General features: G+C 37.0%; 1 protein-coding gene across 3 annotated transcripts; it reads left to right on the forward strand.

The window, feature by feature from the left end:
• Positions 1-1,489: 1,489 nt before the first annotated feature.
• Positions 1,490-23,655, forward strand: mfsd8l1 (major facilitator superfamily domain containing 8-like 1). 3 transcript variants are annotated; one of them, XM_038291800.1, is made up of 13 exons: positions 1,490-1,615; positions 1,699-1,890; positions 10,898-11,083; positions 11,239-11,301; positions 12,364-12,483; positions 12,659-12,738; positions 12,829-13,162; positions 13,444-13,517; positions 18,059-18,272; positions 18,449-18,571; positions 18,755-18,885; positions 22,164-22,263; positions 23,016-23,655. In XM_038291800.1, the coding sequence occupies exons 2-12, from the start codon at positions 1,815-1,817 to the stop codon at positions 22,239-22,241; spliced, it is 1,479 nt and encodes a 492-aa protein (XP_038147728.1). In that variant the 5' UTR covers positions 1,490-1,615; positions 1,699-1,814; the 3' UTR covers positions 22,242-22,263; positions 23,016-23,655. The 3 variants fall into 3 exon arrangements, with proteins under 3 accessions (XP_038147728.1, XP_038147727.1, XP_038147729.1); XM_038291801.1 differs by having other exon boundaries at positions 1,554-1,570; XM_038291799.1 differs by having other exon boundaries at positions 1,521-1,890.
• Positions 23,656-25,054: the final 1,399 nt, after the last annotated feature.

Genomic DNA, 25,054 nt, shown 5'->3' on the forward strand with positions numbered 1-25,054 from the left:
CATAAATTAATGTCAATGTAATAACAAGAAACACCAACTTTCTAATATATTAAGAACAATAATAAAAGTAATTCTTTAGAAAATTCATGAAAAACACAGAGTAAAAGAAACACATTTTTTTAAGGTACAACATAACCTTAGAGGCTTATTAACCTTTTAACTTTAATTTTTAACTTTTCAATCAGCTTTTTACCTTTTTTTCTTAACTTGTTAACTTTTTTTTCATCTTAATTTACTGTAGGGCTAGGGTTAGCCACTAGATGAGCCCTTGAATGATATATTCAAGGGCTCATCTAGTGGCTAACCCTAGCCCTACAGTAAATTAAGACTAATTGGTCGAATGTCAAAATAAGATGTAAAACGATGTAGCAGTATCTTTGTTGAACGGCTGGATATAGATCTTGTGCTACTAGACCTCACTGAGAGATGGGGGGAATTAATTTCTAAGGGGTATGCAAGTGATCAAAAATGGTAACTTGCTGCAATAAAGGGTTCACACGCAAATTTCTATTTAATTCAGTTTAATTAAAATTCTATGTCTTATTAGGTCAATATACATTCAGAATTTAGGAATTTTACATATTTTTGACTCAATATAAGTTAAAATTACAGTTTTCTATAAAATCCGAATTAGAACTCAAGAAAACTGATAAATTCAGCTGTAAAAATTTGAGTATTTTTTAAAATTTGTTTTGAAAAAAACATTTAGCAGATGAAAACTGGGATCCTATCTCAATACCACTGAAGCTATCACCCTATCGTTTTTTTTTTATAATTAGTAAAACAGAATTTGTAAAGAAAAAGAAATGGATCCAAAGGACCAATCAGTAACCATGTCTGTTCCAGTGCGTATCGTCATTAGAATTTCTTATGTCTTCAGTACAGGGGCCATAACGGGGGCCAGGACATGACCTAAAGGGGCACTGGCCCCTGTTGGCCCCTGTCTAGAACCGCCCATGATTAAACATGAATTAAACAACCAGAGTCAAATCTTCTGGATATGTGACTAAATGCCTTAAAAGACTAAACAAGCAACTAAAAAATGACAGAAGGACACCACAATTCAAACTTCCACTCAAACAGCAGAGGTGCAGGCTTCACGGAGCTCTGAAACATTTCTGATCGTCTGAAGTATGAACATGTCTAGTCATGTCCCCCCACTCCTTTATCTCTTACCTAATCAGTAAGAAGGGGTTTTAAGTCTAGTGTTAGATCCTTCCCAGTTTATAAAACAAAAATGATATAATAAAGGTAGGGTTTGTATTACATTAAAATTAAAAAGATCACATAGAGACTAAATATTTTAGACTTAGACAACTTTTATTGTCATTTTGTATACACATATATATTTAAGATACTTTTGTTGGTACTGAATTTTTCACTAATTTTCAGGGTTATTTACAACCACGTAATAATTGATTAAATCAGGAATGACAGGAATGTGGATTCAGATTTAATTTAAGAAGCTAATTTATTTCTGGGACACCGGAAGTGACGTCGTTAGCGCAGTAATAGTCAGTCAATCTATAGTTTAGTGCTGCAGGGGTTTGGAGTAAGCAGGACCTGTTCAGTTAGTTTCCAAAATTCTGTCATTTAGTGCAGAGCCGTGAATCAGGTTGGAAAGAATCCGACTGCAGAAGCGTTTTTCTCCTGGTTTTTGGTCTACCGATGCTTTAAGGAGCTCATGTTGTTCTGCAGGATCCTGCCGCGGCTCTAATTGGAAGCACCGCACTTACGATTATACCAGCAGATGTTTGAGGAGAGATGATGATGTGTTAAAGAATCAGTAAAAAACGACGAAAAACTCAACCGCAATGGAAAATCAGCGTAAAAAGAAACTGACTTTCTTCACTATTGGACTCATTTTTCTTTTCAGCGGCGTTGAATATGGTAAGATGTTTTAATTTAATAGAGAGACAAGTTAATGATGATGTGAAAAATGAAATCAGTTCCTAAAGGAGCTGTTTTGTGTTTCTTTTAATGGTCTTCTTATCACTTATGTGTATATGTGTTTAAGTTATTCATTTTACATAATTCACAATGAAGTAAAAAATAAACTCTAAAAACTTGTTTATCCAACTGGTTCTTATGCAGTTTGATCAGATCCTAAATAACATGTAAATGACTTTATATTTGAATGCCACATTTTGGTATTTGTCAAAAATGTTTGAGCAGTTTGTGTCTGAACCCAAATTTAAATTCGAAAAGGAAGAAAAATGTGCAGATTTTTTCCCCTTTTTTTGTCTTCTTGTTATCTGAGATAATGTGTTTTTTTGTTGTTGTTTTTTTTTTTTACTAATAATGTTGTTTAAAAATGCAACATTTAAAATGTTTTACCAAACTAGTTAAAGATTTCTAAGATTACAATCTGTTGAAAAAAATTATTCAAGTTTTTTTTAGATTTTCAATTAATTTATTAGTAATAATAATAATAATACTTTGGACTTGTAATGCACTTTATATTTAAACAAATCCCAAAGTGCTACACAGTGAAACAGGTAAGTGCTAAATAAAAATACATGGAGAGCATGAGAAATAAAAAGTAAAAGAAAAGATAAAAATAATCATAGACTAAAAAAAAGTGACCACTAAAAGCCCTTAATTGCAAAGTAAAATGATTAGGAAATTGTTTCATGATTTGTGTTTCATCCTTAAGTAAATAAGATGTTAAAAACTGAGAAAGATCTAGAATTTAAGTATTGGAAAAGTACAGAATTTCGAAATGGAGAAATTTTGACTACCTAGTAAAGTCCAAATGCAAAAAAAGCAAACAAACATCTGTCTCAAGACTTTGAAAGAAAAGTTTGAGCTGTGGACTTTGCCTGGATCAATGCAACACTTTAACATGCTGCTGTTTCAGTCTTCTCCTGGTTTTGCTGTTGGGCTTCAAATTATTGTCTTAATGCAGGACTTCTGATCAGCTTCTGATTCAGCTGTCAGAACCAAATGTTGAGCCAATGTCTCCAGAATAACTAGATCCAGTAACTGATTTTTTTTCTTTTAATAACATGTTCTCCAATATCTAACAGTCAGTTGTATTTAGGGGTGTAAATCACACCCATTATGGTGATTCGATTCAGGTATCAATTTCCTGACCCAAGGATTTGATTAATTTCTATACTCAATGCACAACGATATGATTCAATTCGATTGGTTAATACTTTTTTTTTTACCTTACAAGCTAGAAAATGTTTCAAATTTGAAATAAATAAATGAAAGCTGTAATATTGTTATGCATTTTATTTGAGAAACAACAGCAAATAACAGAAGTAGCAAAGATGTACTCTACTTAGGCCTATGAAAAACTCATTCACTGAAAAATAATAATGCCTCTGTGTTTACGTGAGTTTGCAAGCAAAAAGAGGGTAGTGGCTAAAAGAAGCGAGGTAGGAGGGCAGAATAGGTTTAGTGCCAGCATCTGCATGTCTGCATGTTGCTTCAGCCTAGTGAAACTTGGAACCTTGTGAAAACTGTTGCACTGACTGCAACTGTTTCACATTCATTATCCACTGTCCTCTGCTGTAGCATTGGATAGGATTTTCTTTTTTCCTTTTATGAAAATAACCGGGAATAAATAAAAAAAAAATTAAACATTGGGATTAAAACCTTTTAACATAAAAATACATTTTCACTGATTGTGACATACTGTAAAATGCCTTAAAGCAGCATCCACACATTTTTCAATAGGCCTTTTCAAAGTGCTAAGTTCAGATTTCATTAGGAGGTGTACAGGTAAAACATTTAAGGGTATTGTGAAAGTATAAACATGATATAATAGTATAAGATGATTAAAATGGATGGAAGCAAAACCGAAAACTCAACTGTAAAATCCTTCAATAAACTTTGCTTCAAAATCAGAATCCAGTTTTACATCAATGTTCACATACGGCCTTTATTTTTAATACTAAATTACTTTACTGTAAAGCTGAGCAAAAAAATGATAGGCTAAAAGAAAATTCTTGGCATAGATATTGTTTTGGAAATATTGTGTTATAAAAAAAATAAATAAATAGATAAAATGAAGTTCATAATGGAAGATGTCAACGTCTCTTTTTGAGCACAAAATGAAGCAATCATCCAGCCCAGTGGTTTTTAAATATTTTACCTTCCAGCCCACAAAAAACTAAAAAAAAAAAAAAAAAAAACTCCTGATCTCAAGTGCTGTTTTTGAGTATGTTAAAGAGCTGGACTGCATGATGTTAGAAAATCATGTGATAATGATAGAATTTGAAAATGTTGCAATGTCTAAAAGTTGAGATTTCATCATATTACACAAATATTGGTTGAAAGGCTGAAATCTTACTTTAATGCCAAAGTTTTATTTGTGACAAATGACGGCATATTTCATTCAATCTTTCAAATGTGTACACTTACACTTTGAGAGTAAAATTCCAATATTTGCATATTCCATAGTTTTCTAAAAAGTCTCACAAATTCTTATATTGGTTTATTTCTGATGCCAACATTGGTGGCCGCTGATCTAGATATTTAAACCTGGATTTCATTGGTTAACTGACAGGTTAAAGTTATGCCACAACTCCAGGAACAGCTTTACCTGAAGTGGATGTGTCTGACAAATATGGATTTCAGAAAGAAATGTTAGAAGCTTGTAAGCAGTCAACCTATCTGGTCATAGTCCAAATTGCTAAATTACATTTTACTGAATATTTCTGTTGCTCTTACATTTTTTTAAGCTGGCAACATACCTTATAATGCCTACAAAGATCAAGGGTATTCTTATGATGATGACCGTGCAGAGCAGAAGTAGTCTGTAGACATCTTCGTAACCCGTAACCGAAAAGTTCCATAAAATCAATGAAATCCCAGGCATTAGCAAACATCCATCCATGATGATGACTCTGCTCCATCAGAATAAATACAGCTATCTTTGTCCTAGTGACTAACTAAAGCCTCGCCAGAATTTCCGGAGAGTTTGAAAAATCACATCCTCTTTTCAGGTCTCTCTCTGCGTAGCTCATTGACTGTCATCTGATTTGTGTTTCATTACTTTCTGTCTCACTATAGACTATACATAATAGACGATTAAAGCAGTTTTTGCTTACTTAAACTTTATTGGCGTGCCGACATCAACACTCTGCAGTAGCCACGTTATCCGAACATTCTCGTCTGCTGTGCAACCTCTAAATCCATCCCCCGTGCAACAGTGCTCAATAAACAATCCTATTGTTACATCTTTCTTTTTCTTTTTTCAAGTTATTCTCTTTCCAGGAGTGTGGGTATTCTAATGTAATACATTTTGTGTCCTATTCATTTGTATCTGATCTATCAACATAAGCAATAATCACTCAACAAGCGTAAAACATCTGTTTTCCCCCAAGTGTAACAACATTTGCAACCAATCTAACAACATAAGCGATAGTAACTCAACAAGTGTAAAACATCTGTTTTCCCGCAAGTGTAACAAGTGTATAAAACAATACATACATTACAAGTGTAACAAGTGTATAAAACAACACATTTCCATTTCTCCATTTTTTTTTTTTTCTTCTTTCATAGACCATACTCTAATCACTGAGAATAGTCCATGAGGTAGTGGGGTCTGACAACTCGTCGTCCTGACCTGGTGACCGTCTCTTGGTTCACTGGGCCACCCGGTGGTATGGCCGCCTCCGTCACTGTTGGTGTGGGTGTGCTTTGTGTAATCGTGCGCTTGGTGAGATCGTGCCTGAGGTGGCGATGATTTCGTCTCAAAACCCCTCCTGACTCTAACTCCACCTTATATGATCTATGGCTAACCTGCTGAACCACTTTCGCTGGTCTCCAGCCCTGGTGTGTGTCACAGGGCTGTACTCTCACACTGGCCCCTCCTTCCAGAGAGTCCATGTCTTTTGCTGTGCGGTTGTAGTACTTTTCCTGTCTTTGTCTGTTGTATTCCAGTCCCTGTTCGTTGTGTGTTACCTCAGGCTTCAGCAGAGTGTCCTTAGTGGGAAGCAGGGTCCTGGTCCTCCTGCTTAGAAGTCTCTGCGCCGGGCTTGTGTTGAGGCCCTGGCTCGGTGTGTTGCGATGATCCAGCATGGCCAAGTACGGATCCTGTCTCGCTGCTGCAGCCTTCAACATCAGGCGTTTGGCTGTTTTCACCGCTGACTCTGCCTTCCCATTACTCTGCGGGTATCCCGGCGACGATGTCCTATGTTCAAAGCCCCACTTCTGGCTGAAGTGCTGAAACTCTAGTGATGCATATTGGGGTCCGTTATCTGAGATAACAATGTCCGGGATCCCCTGTCGGGCAAAGTGGGCTTTGAGTTTTTTGATCACTGTGTTACTTTTCGTGTCGGGCTGAAAATCAACCTCCCAAAAATTTTAATAATAGTCTACTGTTATCAGATAGTCTTTATTGTGAAAAGAGAAAAGGTCTGTTCCTACCTTGGCCCAGGGTCTGCTTGCCATGTCATGTGGGTGTAGTGTCTCTCTTTGTTGCTTTGGGTCCACTGACCTACATATGTCGCATTTGGAGATGAAGTTCTTGATCTCCTCATTCATTCCAAGCCAGTATACACATTCTCTCGCACGTCTCAGACATCCTTCTACTCCCAGGTGAGAGGAGTGGATCCTGTGAGTGATGTCCACCCTGAGTGCGTCCGGTATCACGGCTCTGTCTCCTCGGAACACAATGCCATCCTGGAAGCTCAGTTCCTCTTGGAAGGTGTGGTAGTGTCTGATGTCACTTGGTAGGTCTTGTTTCCTCTTGGGCCACCCTAACAGTATTCTATTTGCCACACTCTGCAACTTTGTGTCATCTTTTGTTGCTGCCCTGATGGCACTCAGCCTCTCTGCTGAAATGGGTAGGTAGTTGACCATATTTACAGTCTCTATATCTGTCTCACTCTCTCCTCTGGTGCTCTCTGGTAAGTATGCTCTACTCAGCGTGTCTGCGAGTAGCATATCCCTGCCTGGAACATAGGTTACTCTAATATCATACTGCTGCAGCCTGAGTAGCATTCTCTGTAGTCTCTTAGGTGCACTAAGTAAGGGCTTACTGTGTATATTCTCGAGAAGCTTGTGGTCGCTCTGTACTGTGACCTCTCTGCCATAAGTATACTGATGAAACTTTTCCATACCAAACACGATGGCTAAGCATTCTTTTTCTATTTGGGCATAACCTTTTTCAGTTGGTGTGAGTGCCCTACTGCCAAAAGCTACCGGTTTCCCTTTCTGTGTCAGGGCGGCCCCCAGTCCTGTGTCTGATGCATCACATTGAAGTGTCAACTCCTCTTCCTTGTTGTAGTACTGTAGTACTGGTGCTTGAGCGATTTTGTCTTTCAGCCTTTGAAACGCCCCTTCTTGGATATCTGTCCATTCCCACAAGTTCTCCTTGCGCGTGAGTTGTCTCAGAATTTCACAGTAATCTGAGAGGTGGTCATAGAACTTAGACAGATAGTTGACCATCCCAACCAGTCTTTGTACCCCGCTTACATCTGTTGGTCTTGGCATCTCTCTGATTGCCCGTTCTTTCTCCGGGTCAATCCTCAGTCCCTCGGCCGTGAGCAGATGACCTATGTAGGGTACCTCTTTTTGTCTGAGCTTTAATTTGTCCACGTTCAGTTTGATGTTGCGCTCTCTGCATCTGCTTAGAAAGATTCTGACTTTCTCGTCATGGTCCTTGTCTGCCTCCTCTTGTGTTACCCCTTCCCCCGTGATTAACACATCATCAGCTATGATGAAGACTCCTGGGAGGCCCTCCAGGGCCTGCATGAGCTTTCTTTGGAAAACTTCCGGTGCTGGGCTGATTCCCATTGGCATCCTTAGCCAACGGAAGCGACCAAATGGGGTGGCGAATGTTGTGAGGTAGCTCGACTGTTCTTCTAGATTGACGTGCCAGAAGCCTTGCTTCACGTCACAGACTGTGAACACCTTTGCCTTCGACATCTCCGGCAGGATGTCATCTATAGTTGGGAGTGGATAATGACTTCTTTTTAGTGCCCGATTCAGAGGTTTTGGGTCTATACAGATCCTCATCTTCCCATTAGGTTTTCTCACTGCGACCATGCTACTGATCCAGTCAGTGCTGCGTTTCACCGGTGCGATTATTTGTCGTCTCTCTAGATCTTTGAGTTCCTCTTGTAGAGGTGTCATCATAGCTACTGGCACTCTGCGCTTTGGCAGTTTCACTGGTGGTACTCTATCATCTATCTCTATTTTATATTCACCCTCCATGCAGCCATCTCCGGTGAACACATCCCCAAACTCTTCCTTTATTTTGTCCATGGTCACGTGTTCTCCTCTTGTCACTGGGTTCGGCTTTTTCATCACTATGCTGTCTATAGCCAAAATGTTCTCGTACTGTACTTTTATCAACTTCATTGCCTCACTAGCCTTTCTGCCCAGTAAAATGATTCTGCTATTCTGGTTAACCACTTGAAATTCTAATCTGTATAGCTTGTTGTTTCTGGGGTTTCTGACTTTAACCTTACATGTACCCAGAGGAGTCAACTTGGGCTTGTTATACATCACTAACACTTTCTTAGTGTGCTCTAACTGTATATCTGGGTTTAGTAGGTCGATAGGGATGATATTGCAGGTGGCCCCACAGTCTATCTGGAAATTAACTAACTGTTCATCTATCTTCATTCCTGCGAAGAGCTGCTGGCTCTGACTGTGGCTGTCTTTAACTTGGTTTACAGTTTCATCCTCTCTATTTACTTCAGTTATGCTGCTGACATCCTCATATGAGTCACTGTCACTAGTCTGTTCTGTAACTGCATGCAGGTTCTTGGTTTTCCGACTGCTCTCTCGTCTCGATCTGCACTGAGCTGCAAAATGATTGTCCTTTCCACACTGTTTACACTTTTTCCCAAAAGCTGGGCATTTTTTCTTATTCCTCTCGTGTGTTCTACCACAGAACTTGCACAATATCTCATTGTGTCTTTTTGTTTCTTCCACTGACTGTTTTACTGTATGTACCTCCTCCGCTATCTGTCCTTGTAGTGTTCTGCTATTTTCCTTAGACAGCTCCGTAGCTCTACAAATGTGCAGGCATGTATTTAGAGTCAGCTTCTCTTCCCTGAGTAATCTCTCCCTCAGCGCTGAGCTATTTGTACCACACACGAGTCGGTCTCTAATCAGTGAATCTCTAATGTCCCCAAAATTGCAGCTGCTAGCAAGCCTTCTTATATGTAGGTCAGTTACATAGCTGTCAACATTTTCATCCAAGCCTTGGTTCCTTGTGAAGAATCGGTATCTTTCCACCGTTTCGTTTACCGTGGGATTGCAGTACTCGTCAAACTGTTTGATCATTGAACTCACTGTGGTCCTCGCTGAAGGGCTAGCAGTCGACAGAGTTGTCCAAAGTTCCCTGCCTTTTTCTCTGATGAGATAGGTGAATAGTTTCACTTTCGTGGTTTCTTCGGCGTCTGGCATGGTAAGGTCCACGTACAGTGTGAACTCCTCCTTCCAACTTTTCCATGACTTCGCCAAGTTGTTGTAGTCCAAAACCAGAGGTCCCACGGGTTTTAGCCCTTCCATCGCTAGCTAAACTTTCACTTTCCTAGTTACTTAATTCTTACAACTTTCGACGTGCACACCGCTGCCACCATGTTTCATTATGTTCTGTCTCACTATAGACTATACATAATGGACGATTAAAGCAGTTTTTGCTTACTTAAACTTTATTGGCGTGCCGACATCAACACTCTGCAGTAGCCACGTTATCCGAACATTCCCGTCTGCTGTGCAACCTCTAAATCCGTCCCCCGTGCAACAGTGCTTAATAAACAATCCTATTGTTACAACTTGGCCATTGAGTTTAGATTGTCTTTGCCCTGGGTTAACCTCTTTGTGATAAGTCGAAGAACTTCTTCTTTTGGCAAACCTTTGATAAGATTTAATGTTTAACATAATGAAATCAGACATTTTTTTCCTCACTTCAGCTTTTTGTGATCTGTAGATGCTCAGTAAAATAGAACAGCCTAATATGTTTTTCACAAATTTTACTGGATCAATCTATATGTATCAGTATTATGAGATGTGTCAAGTAACAAAGTACAAATACTTCGTTACTGTACTCAAGTACACTTTTTAAGTATCGATACTATACTCCTTTACTTATTTTTCTTCCTACTTCTTCTACTCATTACATTTTCACACAAGTACCTGTACTTTCTATTACTTAAATTTTTAAAACAAAAGTTACTTGTTACTCTTGGCTTTGGATTAATGTTTATAAATATTTATTTCATGTCATGTGTGCAATCCAATGCAGATCATTGGCGCCATCCACATCTATTGAAAACTAGTGTAATTGGATGAGTCATATAACGCAAACACTCATTGGTTAGCTATTCGTCAAATTTGTGCTGACAGCACCAAAGGAAATCATCAATAGCAAGCAGGTGTTCTTCAAACTGCAAACGTGAATTGTCTATGCCATGCTACAATGATGGATTCAGAAAAATATGTTGAAATGTCTGAAAGGTCGGACAAAGGGGAGAGCGTATCGGGAGATGGAGACGGAGACCAACAAGACCTCCCTCATCCTTGGCCCTATCTCAAAGAATTATTCGAAATAGTCGAAAAAATTGAGCTTTCAATTCATATAGTGGCATCTGGCTGTTTTTTTTTTAAGGTTACTTTATACTTTTATACTTTAAATAGTTTTTGGAGCACATACTTTTTCACTTTTATTTGAGTAAAGAGGTCAAGTTGATACTTCAACTTTTACCAGAGTGTTTTTAAACTGCAGTATCTATACTTCTACTTAAGTAACAAATGTGGGTACTGTTTACACCCCTGAGTATTATCAAAAATTAAAGAACATTTATTTTAACTATAGATTCATGTTTTAACAACCAAATACATTTATTGTGCTTTTCGACTTGAACAGTTTGCATTTTGGGGTCAAAAACGATACTGAAAAATCCCTTTTCTTTTGCCTCTTCAGCTGTTATATTACCAACAATATGGAGGTACCTGCAGACTTTAGAGGCAGCCCCTTACTTCCTGGGTTTGGCGCTGTCGGCATTCAGCCTGAGCGGCCTTCTGTCAGGACCACTGTTTGGATACTGGTCCGACAGGACACGGACAACAAAGAAAATCATTTTGCTTTCTAACCTTTTTGAGATAATTGGTAAGTCATCAGTTGCATATGTTTACTCCCTTCCTATTCCTAGAAATGTAATTGTTTTTATTTGCCTCTAACCCTTCTGTAAAAATTAGCAAATGTATTGATTCTGATGGGGGGTGCTGTACTGTAACTGTATTTAATTTTTATGCCTTTTACAGGTAATTTTATGTACTTCATGGGCTACTCCAAGTGGCTTTTACTGTCAAGTAGGCTGGTAGCAGGTAAGTCTTCCTGCACAATAAAGGCTTATTAAAACATTTTCAGGGCTATAAAATCCTCTATTTGCCTGATTGTTTTAATGGCTTTACCATCATGTGGAGGGGTTTAAAAACATTTCCCCCTCTTACAGATTTTCTCTTTTTTTGCTACACATTAATCTTGTATATCTTGAAACATATTTAACAACAAAACGGTGATAACAAAAGCAACTAAAACATGTATTTTCACATGATGATTAGATTTTCTTTGGAAACAGAGTTAGCAAAACTAACCTGGCTCTTTTTGAAACAAGGTATACAAGTACTTGTAGAGAAAGAAAACAACTAAATGGAAATTTTCTGGCAGCTTGAAGTAGACTAAAAGACCTTTGATGTAAAAAACCTACACAGTTTTTTTTTTTAGGAAAAAACATGACACTGACAGGAATATCGGGTGGTGGTGTGATGGTCTGGGCCATTTTCATTGGATCAAGAATAGAATGGCTTGCCATCATTGACGGGGTCATGAATTATCTAACTGTGTAAACCTTTGCTTAAATGCAGCTTAGGTTATGCATTAGGATGATTTTTAAAAGCACAACAGAAAATCAAGTTCTGAATTGCTGAAAAAAACGCCAACACTTTTAAACTGGCTCTGTCGATCTAAATCCAACTGTAAGGTTATAAGAGATTCCATAATATATGCAATATATGCTTGGTGATCATATGTGCCTGCATCCCAAAATGTTTCAACCAAGGTATTTATAATGGTGGCTTTCTACAAATACTAGATCACTCTAACCAAAGATTTGCATTTAAATAGAGTTTTTTTAATTTTATTTTTTTGCTTATTATTTTCCATTTCTTTGCTATTCAACTCTATACAATATCTATATTTTAAGCCTCAATTCAAACAAAAACCGTTCGTTGTAATGTCATAGTAACATAAATAGTATGATTCTGTGATTCTTTCTTGATGAAAAACTGGAATGTTCATAATGTGTGCTGTTCTCCTCAGATCATTGCATAAGTTTATTTTTCTTCTAAATCCAATTAAGTCCAGAATTTCTCCATTATGTTTTTCAGGCATCGGTACAGGAGCAGGCTCATCAATCTTTAGCTTCTTGACCAGGAGCACCGCTTCAGAAGACCGGGCCACCGTATTCGCTGCTGTCATGGCTTGTCGACAGGCTGGCCTTCTGATTGGTTTGTTCTTCTCTACTCTTTTATTTATTTATTTTTACTGGATTATCTTTTAATAATTTTTCTTTTTGGATGAAAAAAATAAAGTTTAAATAAAAGCAAGAAAAATGCTTGAACTGTTCCCATTTAACCAGAATCTGTTAATAAAGTGAAACATTTACATTTGTGTTATTTTTAGGCCCTGCTTTCAACATCTTTCTGAGACTCTGTGACTTTCACCTTGGTCCATTTGTTGTCAACAAATACACTGCACCAGGGGTAAGGATAAATAAAGATAAAATGTAAACTGATTATGTTTTTCTTGATACCCGGCCAAGAATGATAATTTCTCTTTTCTGCTCCTTCCAGCTGTTTATGTTTCTGTTGTGGATTCTCCTTCAACTGGCAGTGGTCTTCATGTACTGGGACTTGCCACCAACGGAGAAGAAAAAGGTCTACATTAAACATAATGGGGAGGAGTATGTGCATGGGTTTGGTGAAGAGGAAGATGAGGTCGAGGAGGAGGTAAAGCCGTTAATGACATCCCAGGAGCTTGTGGGCTCCTACGGCTCTGTGATGACATCCAGCCTGTGCAAAAACCACAGATCGGCCGCCTCCAACAACTCTCTCAATCAAATCCATTCTCCACTTGAATCTCCTGCGGCAGCGCACCGACGCCTCCGAAATTCCAGCTCATGCCAAGGTAACTGGTAGAAGTAATTGTTGGCTAATTTGCTGAATGAGTGAATTTAATTTTTTTGATCTAAAGTATCAAAACAAGTTGTTTGTTCGATTTCTAACTATAAACCATAGTTACTGATTGCTTATGGTATAAGATATAGAGATGTGTATTTTAAAGCTGGTCTTACCCACCTGTCTATGTAATGATATTTGCATTAACATTTTGAGAAATTGTTATTAATGTTGACTGATTTTGTATTTGGGTCACCATCATCTGTCTTTACTTTTCTGTTTTTGTGTCAGAGTTCCTGAGAGAAGAAGTGGTCGTGCTGCTCGCTGCTCAGTTCATCACTCTTTTCAATCAGACAGCACTGGAGGTGCACCAAACACTCAACATTTACAAAAATGACATGACTTTAATAGCAAACCACATTTGTTTTATGTATAAATATATAATAAATTATGTGACACTGTCCTCAATAGAATTTCCTCAAAATAAATTACAGATAGTGTTTACCCAATTTTATTTAAATAAGTTAGATTATCAAATAGAAATTATGTCCTGTATTCTAAGGCTTTGTTACACAAAAAATGTAGTATTACTTTATGTTTCTGTATTGGTCATAGGTTATGGCTCTAAATTTGTAGACTTGATTTAAGCTAGCTTGTCAGTGTACAGTACATGCACTCATTAGTTGATCTGGGGTCCCTCTGCATGAGTTACTTCGCTGATAAAGTTTCACTCAGAGACTGTACTGACATTGTTCATTATTAGCCATACTGCACTGCAAAAAAGTAAATTTTCCCTAAAATAAGTGCATTTTTTTCTTGAATCTAGGAGGTAAGTGAGAAACTTTGCCATTGCGACAAGACAATTTACATTTAAAATAAGAAAACAATTCATTGTCAGATTTCAAATGTAAATTTTCCAATTATTTTATTTTAAGATAAAAAAAAACAAATTTCATTGGCAAATAATTGTATTTACCTACTTAAATTAAGGCTAAATATACTTAATTTAAGGAATTTAAAGTTATTTCTACATCCTTTTTGCAGTATGAACCAACATCAGCTAAAAACTTCACTCGCCAAATTGTCACTATGGAAACCTTACACTGGCTTTGCTCTCAACAGCTCACACATTAACCAGCTTTGATTTTATATTTTTTTCACCCTTATGATCTTGTGACATTCATATCCAAATAAATCACAAAATTGAGATTTATCTTATGTGGCATTGATACGACTTCTTAACAATACTGAAGTGGCCAAGAGAAAGAAACTTTCTGGATCCATTTATGTTTAGTTGCTCTTGAAGCACGAACTACAGCCTCAGTCCAGACATTGTAAATCTGTGAACCCTGTGATGAGTTTTCAGGTTTTCTGTTATTGCTGATGTTTCCCAACACTAAATTGTCCATTAAGATGTATGGATATAATACTGTTAGTGGCCAGGGGTCTTAGTTATTAAGCTTGTGTACGCACACAATGGGGCTTGTAATTTTTAAACAACAGTTTTCACTAGAGATGCCACCGTCCATTTTTTCCCTGATCCAATCCGATACATGGGCTGAGGTACCAATCCAATACTACTGTTCAATAAATTAACCTTATACCTTGTAATATGAGTAAAAGCATTGAGCTTGACATAAATGTTGTTAAAAAAGGCAACAGATTAACACGGATATAAATCATCACTAACTGGTGTGTGTGCTCTGTGAGATGACATCATCAGCATTGCAATCAAAAGATTGAAGTCATCATCGCTGTAGCTGCACAGCTGTGTAAGATCTAAAAAATATACCGGTATATAGAAATGACTGGATTGGAATGTTAGATCGGCATTATTCATCCGATATTCGATCCAGCCAGTTGGTCAATATTGAAGCCGATATTCCATCTGAGTATCGATTGGTGCTTCTCTACTTTCCACATGAAGGTTGTAATCTATAAAAACATGGAAGTTGCGGTCCCTCATGTCGGAGCAAAGTGGAAAATAGTGACACAGACATTGTGTATGGAAATTAAAGCCAGATTAAGCCTTCTAGGCCTTTTAATTTTACTTTATACACAATATAAATCATAGATTGATGTCATTATAAGCATCCAGCATTGCTGTGTAATTTGTTCTCCCTGTGAAATAAATAAGAAAGGCTTATGAGCAGTTCGCATCCTTAATTAAACTGCGCAAAATCCTTTTTGAATTATTTCTCACCATCACATCTCTCTTCCTGATGATCAATGCGGGGAGTTGTACCACAGATCAAGAAATAAAACTAACAAGGTGTGAGGCATTCACACTGATTGCTGTAAACTTTTAAAAACTGTTGTAAACTCATGTGCAGGTATGTACGCTGATTACTGGAGGACTTTGAAAAATCGGAAACCATTTTCAGATGATTACAGGCCAATGAGCTGATTAGACTCCCCTGATCATTGCTCTATGTGCTGAGATGGACCCACTCCATTCCTGTTAATCACAGGCCATGGATAAAAGGAGGTCAGGGAAGTCCAGTGTATAAAATAATATAGCTAGGTGCATTGCTCTAAAAAAACACTTAAATATGGACTCTCGGGATTTCATGGTATATATAAGTTTTGACATATAACTAAATATAATAGATTAATGTGAATTATTGATTTTTTATGGATGAAAAATATATGAGGCTTCATGAAGCCTAAGATCCAAAATCATCCATCTAGGCCCATCTATGAAGAAAAAAAAAGGAAAACTCTAAATTTAATAAGATGATTAAACTGATAATTATTTTGCCCATATTAAAAATAAAGAAAGCAAGGTAGTCAGCTTACCCAAATTATTATTAATATTATTTTTAATAACTAAAACTGTTAATCACTCTGGGTTTTGTAGCAAGAATCAAGAGGTAACTCTGTCTGAAGCCACTTTTAAGAACACAATAATACTGTTAAAAATATCACTAAATCTTAGATATTATTGGCAGAAAAAAACCCTATAATACTGTCTCACTGCCATCCTCTGTCTTTGACGACATCATTGAAGGGGCATAGTCACATTTTTCTATATATAATAAAAAACAAATCATATGATCATAATAAAATAAGGTTATATATACAAAGTGTCTGTTCTAATAGTGTTTTGGTTGTTATTTTGGAGCCTAAATAGAATTCTACCACCATGCACGTTTAGTACACATAAGAAGAAATGTGCGCCACCTGCTGGCAGTAGCCCAGAACTATCAGAAAGGTAGAAGCCAACAATTGCCACACCTACGCTGTAGACCACCATTTTATACCCTACAGTAAACAGCTTGATGTAGTGGAAGACCAACCCATATTAATGAAATAAAAAGTTTAGACCAATTCTAAATTCTAGTGAATCCTGTCAGAATATAAAGGAAAAACACAATTCCTATTCCTGCTAAGTCTGAAATTTTTTTCAATGAACTAAAACAAGTCATAGGCTGAAACCTCTACGTTGCAATGGAAGCAAATTAGATGCCTTACATTTTTTCCCTCAGGGAAAGAGCATTGGTAATGAGCCCTGAATTGAATCTGATCTAGGCTTCTGGATTTTAGCTGTTACAGAAAATTGCCATCACACTGTTTATTTCTATTAACCAGTCAATCTATTTATTTATGATGTCAGTTGCGCTTAGACTGTAAAGATTAAGTACAGCACTACTCACAGTATCTGGTTCATTTAACACCATCTTTCTGTATTCCAAGCACTATTTAAGTCTTATCCCTCTTGGATAAAAATATATTTTCCACTTTTTCACCCTTGTTCTTTATTTTTTTATTTTTTTTTATTTTCATAACTTTGCTGTGTCCCTTTAATATGATAATTCTATACATGAGACTCTTAACATGTCTTTCATATGCTTGTGAAGATTCTTAGTCATCCAGGTCATAGTCATTCCAAAAAATATAAAAAAAAAAACCCTGGACTTGATTTCCAAGTTTGAAGATGTCTCGCTTCCCATCCAGGAAGCTTTTTCAAATTAAATGTCAGGAATAGTGTTGAGTTCGAGGTTTTATACAGTAGCCCGATAAGGCTTTTTTTTTTTTCTCTTTTTGAAAACGTGCAAATTGGAGCAGACGGAGGCGTCCACCTTTTTGGAATGGGGGTCTTTTGGCTTCATTTATTAGATTGCAATACAATGTCATTCATAATGCTTCCTTTTGTCTGCCACCCCACTACTGTCTTTCCCTATCAATTTTATCTGGCTGTCTACCTCACTCCCTAACACCACTATTTCTGCACTTTTTTTCGGCTCTCTTGCCTGTGGTCGCCTTAGATTGCTAATAATTCACTTACATTAGCTGGCTTATTTAAATACACAATGACATTTATACAATGGGCACCACTCCCAATAACATGAGGTGGAGCCTTATGCACACTGGTGGGATTTATCAACGAAATTTGCTTGTTGATTTGATAAATGTACATTTTTTTTTTTTTTTGGTGTTTTCACACTTTGAGAAGGATCCCATGCAATCTTTGATGAATGAGACTCCAGATTCTTTACAAATGACTTTTTTTTTTTTTGGCTCACCCTTATCTCTGAATATTATTGTTTTAGTTTTTGATTTTCTATAAAAAATTAAAAAAATTTAATCAGCATTCAATATTTGGTTGAAATTTATCGCTGTCTGTATATGACTTTTATTTTTTCCTAAGTTTGAAATTAATTGCTGAATAAATAAAAATATTCCTTAAATTGTATCCTAATTCTTATAGATGTGCTTGTACAATATTAAATATATGACATGGCAAAGAGAAATCTTTAAACGTGTAACTAATAAAAAAAAAAAGATCAGTAATCAAACCAAAATATCTTTTCGGTATTACATTGCTCAAACTTTTTAATTTAGAAGAATTTAAGACTTTATTTGCCTAAAGCTTTTTTTCTGTTTTACATTTTTATTTCTCCAGACTATGGTGACGCCCCTTACTCAAAAATATTTCAACTTTAAAGAGCTGGAAAACAGTGTGATGTACTGCCTCGGAGGTGTGGTGGTGATCGCCGGCTTCCTGTTTGTGCGTTGGCTGAGCCGGCATGTTGCAGAGCGGGTGGTCCTCGCCATTGGTCTGGTTATCTGCAACATCTCTTGTATCTGGTGCCTCATCTTTCTTGCTAACCCTTTAGGTAAGTCTAAACTAGCAACAATTGTACATAAATTGACTAATAATTGGAAAAAAAAAAATCCAGGAACTTCATTGTTTAGTTTGTCAAACAAGCATAAAATCCAGTAAAATATAAGGATCAAGAGAAATTCTATGACCAATTCTAACCTTCCTGTATTTATTGTGTTTTTTTTGTAGGTGGGTTTTCATGGCAGCTGACTGAGTTCATCATTGGGGTTTTTCTTCAGGTTTTAGGCTTACCTTTTGTAGCAGTGGCCCAGGTTTCCCTCTTTTCCAAAGTTACTTCAGAGAAAACTCAGGGTGAGACACAGCACCATCTAGTGGATACTAGTGGAATATATCAGATGCACTTTTTTCTAAATCTCCTTGTGCTACATACATATATGGTCAAACAACAAAAGCTCATCCATGTCGATTGGTAAAAAAAAAAAAAAAAAAAAAAATGTCATATGTATGTGTGTTTGTCATTCACTGCCCTTTCAGGTTTCAGCCAGGGAGTACGCCGCTCAGTAGGGGGTCTAGCCACCATCCTTGGTCCTCTCTGGGCAGGCGGTCTGACTGACAACATGTATATAATGATGGGAGCAATGGTGGCACTGCTGATCTTACTTACGGTAGGCAACAATAAATACATAAATTTTTAACAAAAAGTTAAAAAGACAGTGTTTAATAAATTTTGCTTTAAATTGCAAAAATAAAGTATTACTTTTATAAATACATTTGAATTGATCACAGTCTGAAAACACTGGCGATGCACCCTATGGAAAACGGCATGTTGCATCACCATCCTTAATTACTGTAGCCGAAAGCAGACAAACTTGTTAGCCCTGTGCGCTTTACTAATATATGAAGACATGTCGTTGGTTGTGGAGAATTAAGCAGACGATCAGAGATCCTTTTATGTTTTCTGTTAAAATGGTGGCCTGTCCATATTTTCTTCCAGTGAGACGGCAGATAAAGTTACTAGGAAAAGTAAAAAAGTATCCAGATATATTAGAAACAGGGCAGTGTAGTCCCGAGTCCATCATCTTCTTTGTCCTCCCGGCAGGGACAGCGTTTGTTTGTTAGCCCACTGAACTAGCTCCATTGCAACAGTTATCAGTTGATGTTATTCTTTCAAGAAGTCATACAAGCAGGCAACCACAGCTATAAGCAGTAGCTTGTTATCAAATAAATGAAATAAATGAAATACATACTTGTAACCTATTGTATTGTTGCATGGCTCGTCGCTTGGACAGGAATGGACAGGAACTTGTGCAGGATCTTGGCATTGTCACATCATGACACTCCTGCACTTCTATACTAGTTGTTCTATGTTCAGACTGCATAAAACGGAAGCAGAAAAAGCAGCTGGTTTACTTGCAAAGTCGATGGTTGACACCCATCAAGGCGCAGCGGTCAAGGTCATCCAGTTCTATTCGAGCAGTAAAATATATTTGCTTTTATTATTCTGGTGCGTACAGTTTGGATTATGTACATGACAACCGCTAACATCTCCTTCCAGCCACCACGAACAGTAGCAGAAACCCCCAAGAGGCGACCGGGCCAGAGGCAGCTGTTGCTGGGGATTTCCAGTTATGGCGTGTCGGTGAACAGGGATTTTGTGCTGGTCCCACAATAATATTTGAATAATATTTGAATGCAGGATTGTAATCTTGAGGAACTGACTGCACAGATGAAGTTTTGAGGTGGACTTTCTCGCTTAAAAACATACTTTTTACCCATTTATAATAGTAAATATAGCAAAGCTGCTCTTTGCCATTGAACACAGGAGCAGCAGAATCATCAGAAACATCTGTACACACTTTACAGATGAGTGTGTACACATCTGAGATGTCCTTTAGATGGCTATAGGACATCTCCCTGTAGCCCTCATGCAGCAGCGCCCCAGCGGCTCCTCTCAGGCAGGAACAATATGGCGCCGGTCAGTAGCTTCTAATTGCTCCTTGGCAAACAGCAATTGGGCCCTGCTGTTGCTCCTTCAGTGATTAGATTTAGGTTACCAGAACTGGATTAGCTCTATCCCTGCTGCAGCAGACGGTTTCAGTAAACACTGCATTCAACTACGTTTGAATTGCAGGAAAAACATCAGCTACTATGATCATCTCCTTCCGAATCATAGGAAAAGGACGGGCACTACGATTGGCTTTTTCTGAATTCTAGGAAAGGTAGTCTGACTTAGTCCAGCAAACATGGACCTCTCCCGAGGGATTTGGTCACTACTTAGCATGGCTTTTAGCAGAGAAATGCTTAGTCTAGCCTTTAGCAGCTGCGGGCCACCAGCAACAGGAAGCTGAACGGGAAGCGGTTTGTTTTAAAAACTCCATCAGAGGGGTGTATCTTCAGAGGGAGTAGTTCCGGTTACATCATCAACATTTGATCTCAACACAAGCATGTTGACGTAAAGGCTATATGACCATCTCCTAGCAACTTATTGTTCCTGTGACTACAGTTGAACATATTATTCGGAACTGTAAGATTTATGGGACTGTAGCCAACCTCTGTGGACATGACTGCAGGAGGAAAACTGACGGTAAATCAAAGAGACGGATAATAAGAATGGTAACGAGATCCCAGAAAACTTTTTAAAGATATTAAAAGTGAATTTCAGCTTAAGAAACATCAGTGTCAGATTGCACTGATCCATTTTTGTGTGTATTGGGCAGCAGTCCACAGCCTTGGTAAACTGGTCTATGGAGACTTACACTAGTTCTAAGGATGTAAAATATGACCTTGCCTGGGGGAAAGGAGTCTGAACGTATGAGGAACGTTGAGCGATTTTGGCTAGAAATAGTGAGACTCACCACACACAGCCTAGGCTCTTGAATCCAACTCCTTGAGAGAGACTGGAATCTCTTCTACTCGGGATTGTCCTGCGAGTAGGGGTGGAGGGCTGGGGTGGGTTTCCGGTCCTATTGAGAACAAGAATCTCAATAGGATCGCTTCTATTCCACATTGAGGTACATCTGTTTCGGACCTTTGGACACTTCCCTGGGTGATGTTAAAAGGAAAACACATTTTTTTTTTATATTTGGCCCTTGATTTGAAGTTATAACATCATGTTCTACTCACTTATATGAGTTTTTTGTCATTTGGAGCTGTTCTGAAGATATTCCGTTAGGTTATATCCAAGTAACGTCTTCCTATGGGCAACGAGTTGAAGGCACAAACTAAACTGTTCATAATTTTTCATTTATGGTACGGCAGAATTTATAGCATATAGGTGAATCACTGTCCGCCATACATTCTGCGGTTATATTAATATATTTTTAAAACAAAGCAGCGTATGTATGACATCATCCACGTGGCATGCTCCACTGGGAGGAGGCCAAAGACACCACCCACCACATGTTGGAGGTAATGTATCTTGACTGCCCCTGGAATCCCTCAAGCTTTCCCCAGTGGAGCTGGACTAAGTGTCTGGGGAGTGGAAAGTCTGGACATCTGCTAATACTGCTGTCCCTGTAATCTGGTCCCAGATAAAGTGGATAACTATGAGTACAAGATAGAAAACAAAGCAGAAAGTTCAGAGACAGAAGCTGAAATCTATCATTTGTTATCCATTTTGCAAAGGCAAGCTGTTGTACCTAAACCAAAGTGATTATACCTATTTTTAATGAAAAAACCGACAGACAGAAAAATATGTTTATGCATTACTGTAAAATTCATACCCATGATCAGTTTTCATTAACTTGCACACATGCATGCGTGTATATTTTGCGTGTGGTGTGCATACCAAATACAAGGCTACTGCATGTTCTGCATCTATTACAGAACTGTGTTAAAGGAGAGATATGTAACTTCCTTGCTTTGTCTGGCTTGGCAAAGTAAACAGTTATTTTCATTTATTTACTTATTCATGATGCAAACCGTGTATTTACACCTTCTACAGATAATGTTGGCGTTCTCGTACAACCGGCTGGTGGAGCCTGCTGTGGAGCACATGGAGAGTTCACACATCTGTGCCTAAAAACTGCAGCACCAGTTGTAAGGTAAACTAACCTTTTTTTTTTTTCTTTGACCAATTTCTGCAAAAGGCAAGACAAATTTTGGGAATTTGAGAAAACAGCAGATGGTTTATTTTCCAGAGACAAATTATTAAAAGAATTTTAAAGCGCTGTCTGCGACGCCAGCTGACTGACTGAATGAATTAATTGCAATTTAATTTTCCGCAGCACTAACCACAAGTAAACATGTATGGCTCCAGGGTTTCCATGTCTTCATGGCCTTAAATGCCCACCTGTCCACGGTCTATGTTTCCCTACTGCATTTAGCTTGTATGCATAGATCTCTGTACTAGCTCCAAATCTCTCTTCTTTAATCGTATTTCCACTACCTAAAGGAATAGTCAGAAAAGTGTCTTATTCTCATTAAATGTTACAGCAAGCCCTATAATTGCATGCCTTTGGAATTTGGAAATGACATTTTAAAAGTGTGATTATATTGCAAATGCAATTACCTGTCCAACCCTATTTCTAAAAAAAACAAAAAAAAAAACATAGATCCGTAGTTTCTGGCTTTGTGTTTTATATCTTTTCATTACTTGTTCTGTATTTTGTAGCAAGTTAATGCAAATAAATATTGAATAAATGAATAAAATGCATTTGTTTTATTAAAGAAACTACAATTTCATTGTTTTAACCTTTAAAAAACCTGGGAAATATATGCTTGTTACTTGAGTAGAGTTTTGAGTGGCAAGGTGTCTTTCACAGATGTCTGATTTTCTTTTTTTTTCTCATACTAGAATATGGCGTTTCTTCTCCTGCATCTTTAGTGTGATTTGGGACCGATTCAGAAGGTGACAACATCCCTCTAAAAAAACTGGATTTCGGTGGTTGTCCGTTTGAAGAGGTTTTGATCAGTGGCTGTCTGATAAAGAGCTCACAGCATATTTCCCATGGAAATATAAAACTATGCTGACAATGCATGTTATTCTTTTTCATGAAATTTGCTTCACTCAAAGGTACTCCTCTATTCCTCTGCTCCACCCTTCACCCTTTTCAGTAAGTTAGATGTAATATGCACTATTTAATAAATATCCATAGCTGTAAACTGACAGATTTCATTTTTTAATTAGCTTAAATTTAATGACCAATTCTAAGCTAATTTTTAAATCAATAAGTAGGATGTTAACAATAATAATTTCTGAGATATAAGCTAAATTATGTGATTTTTTCTTTCTTTTTTTTTTTTTTAGTTAATTTCTCTGAATTTAATATATAAATGTTCGACTATATTGTTTTTGGATCAGTATTTAATCAATTTTGGAATCATTGTCCAAAAGTAAGTATTTTCCAAGAAACCACTGACTTGCACAAAGTTATATAAGGGTTAAAATATTGTGGGGAACTTGGTCGAAATGTACTAAAATATTTTATAAATTTGTTACTGGATCACTTTTCACTGCTTTTACTTTATTTTCTCTCATAACTATAAGTATAAAAGTGGCGATTGAGATAGTAGGAAATTAAAGTTGGATAACCAGCTTCTACAAATAGGAAAAAAATTTGTTCATAATTATTTTTCCCAACTCGTTGAGCTGCACTAAACTTGCTTTTTTTAAATGAGGAATTCTGGTTAACATTGCACACTAACCTGATAAACACCACCATGCTCGTTTTTAAAAAATCAAAGCAACTCTTTTCATGTGATGCCTTCGTGCAAAAACTTCCAGGATTCAGGGTTTTTTTTTATGTTGAAAAAAATAAAGCTGGAATGATCTTATTATCAAAACTAAGGAGAAACTAAGAAAACAGATAGGCCTAATGTTGCATCAGGTCAGAATTACTTCAGTAATCCAAATTAGAAAACAATGATAAACACACATAATTAAAAAATTGATTGATAAGTTCCCTTATCAATCACATAGAAAATAACTTGATTAAATGGCTTTAAATTATGTCAGTTTCAAATGTCATGTTTATTAACAGTTTTCCATTGAGAGGTCTAATGAAAAATTTCTAAGATAATTACTATTGTGTGCAATATGTATCACCATAGATATTTAAAAAAAGGAGGAAGACAAAATGGAAAGATTTGTTTGATTTTGCAATTTGAGTTATTTACTACAGATATGGAAAACTAGATGGGCATACGCTATGTTATTGTTTTATTTAGACATTGTTGAAAATGTATTACTTTGTGTCACTAATAGTGCATCTCTGTTACTGTTATTTTTCCTTGGTTAGAATGTTCTGAATTAAAGTTTCTTACCATGTTAACTATACGTTTCTTTCACCATCTGCTTGATGTAATGATTTCTTTTTCAACACAAGTGGGCGCTCTAACTCTTTACTTTATTATCCTCATTAATATTAGACCCAGCTTGCCAGCAGGCCACAGACTGGGAAATGTTCCTTCATAATTACTCATGTGTAGAACATGAGCTTTACTGACACATCTGTGACACAAAGAAAATCTAATAGTTCCAGAGGCAGTACGAAAAATGACAAGAAATCAAGTGATTACATTAGATTTTATATTGATGAGAAATAAGATCAAATAATACATGTTTGTGGCATAAGATTTTTCTTATTTCATACAGTCTAATTTGCAGATCTGTTGTTAACATTTGGTTATCTTTTGTATTTGATTTCCTGTCAAAAGATGGATAAAAATGAACATCTATTATACTGACTTGTTTTAATATTCACTCAAGATCTGTTGTACTTTCTCATCCCAAATAAGGTCTGTTTCCTGTTAAGATCCCTTTGCTTTTTTCTTACTATAGATTGTATCATAGATTTTTTTAAATTTATAAATTTGCTTTAATTTTCTATACAT

Source organism: Cyprinodon tularosa, unplaced genomic scaffold, assembly GCF_016077235.1.
Source record: "Cyprinodon tularosa strain WSP-4 unplaced genomic scaffold, ASM1607723v1 ctg30, whole genome shotgun sequence".
NCBI classification, from domain to species: Eukaryota; Metazoa; Chordata; class Actinopteri; order Cyprinodontiformes; family Cyprinodontidae; genus Cyprinodon; species Cyprinodon tularosa.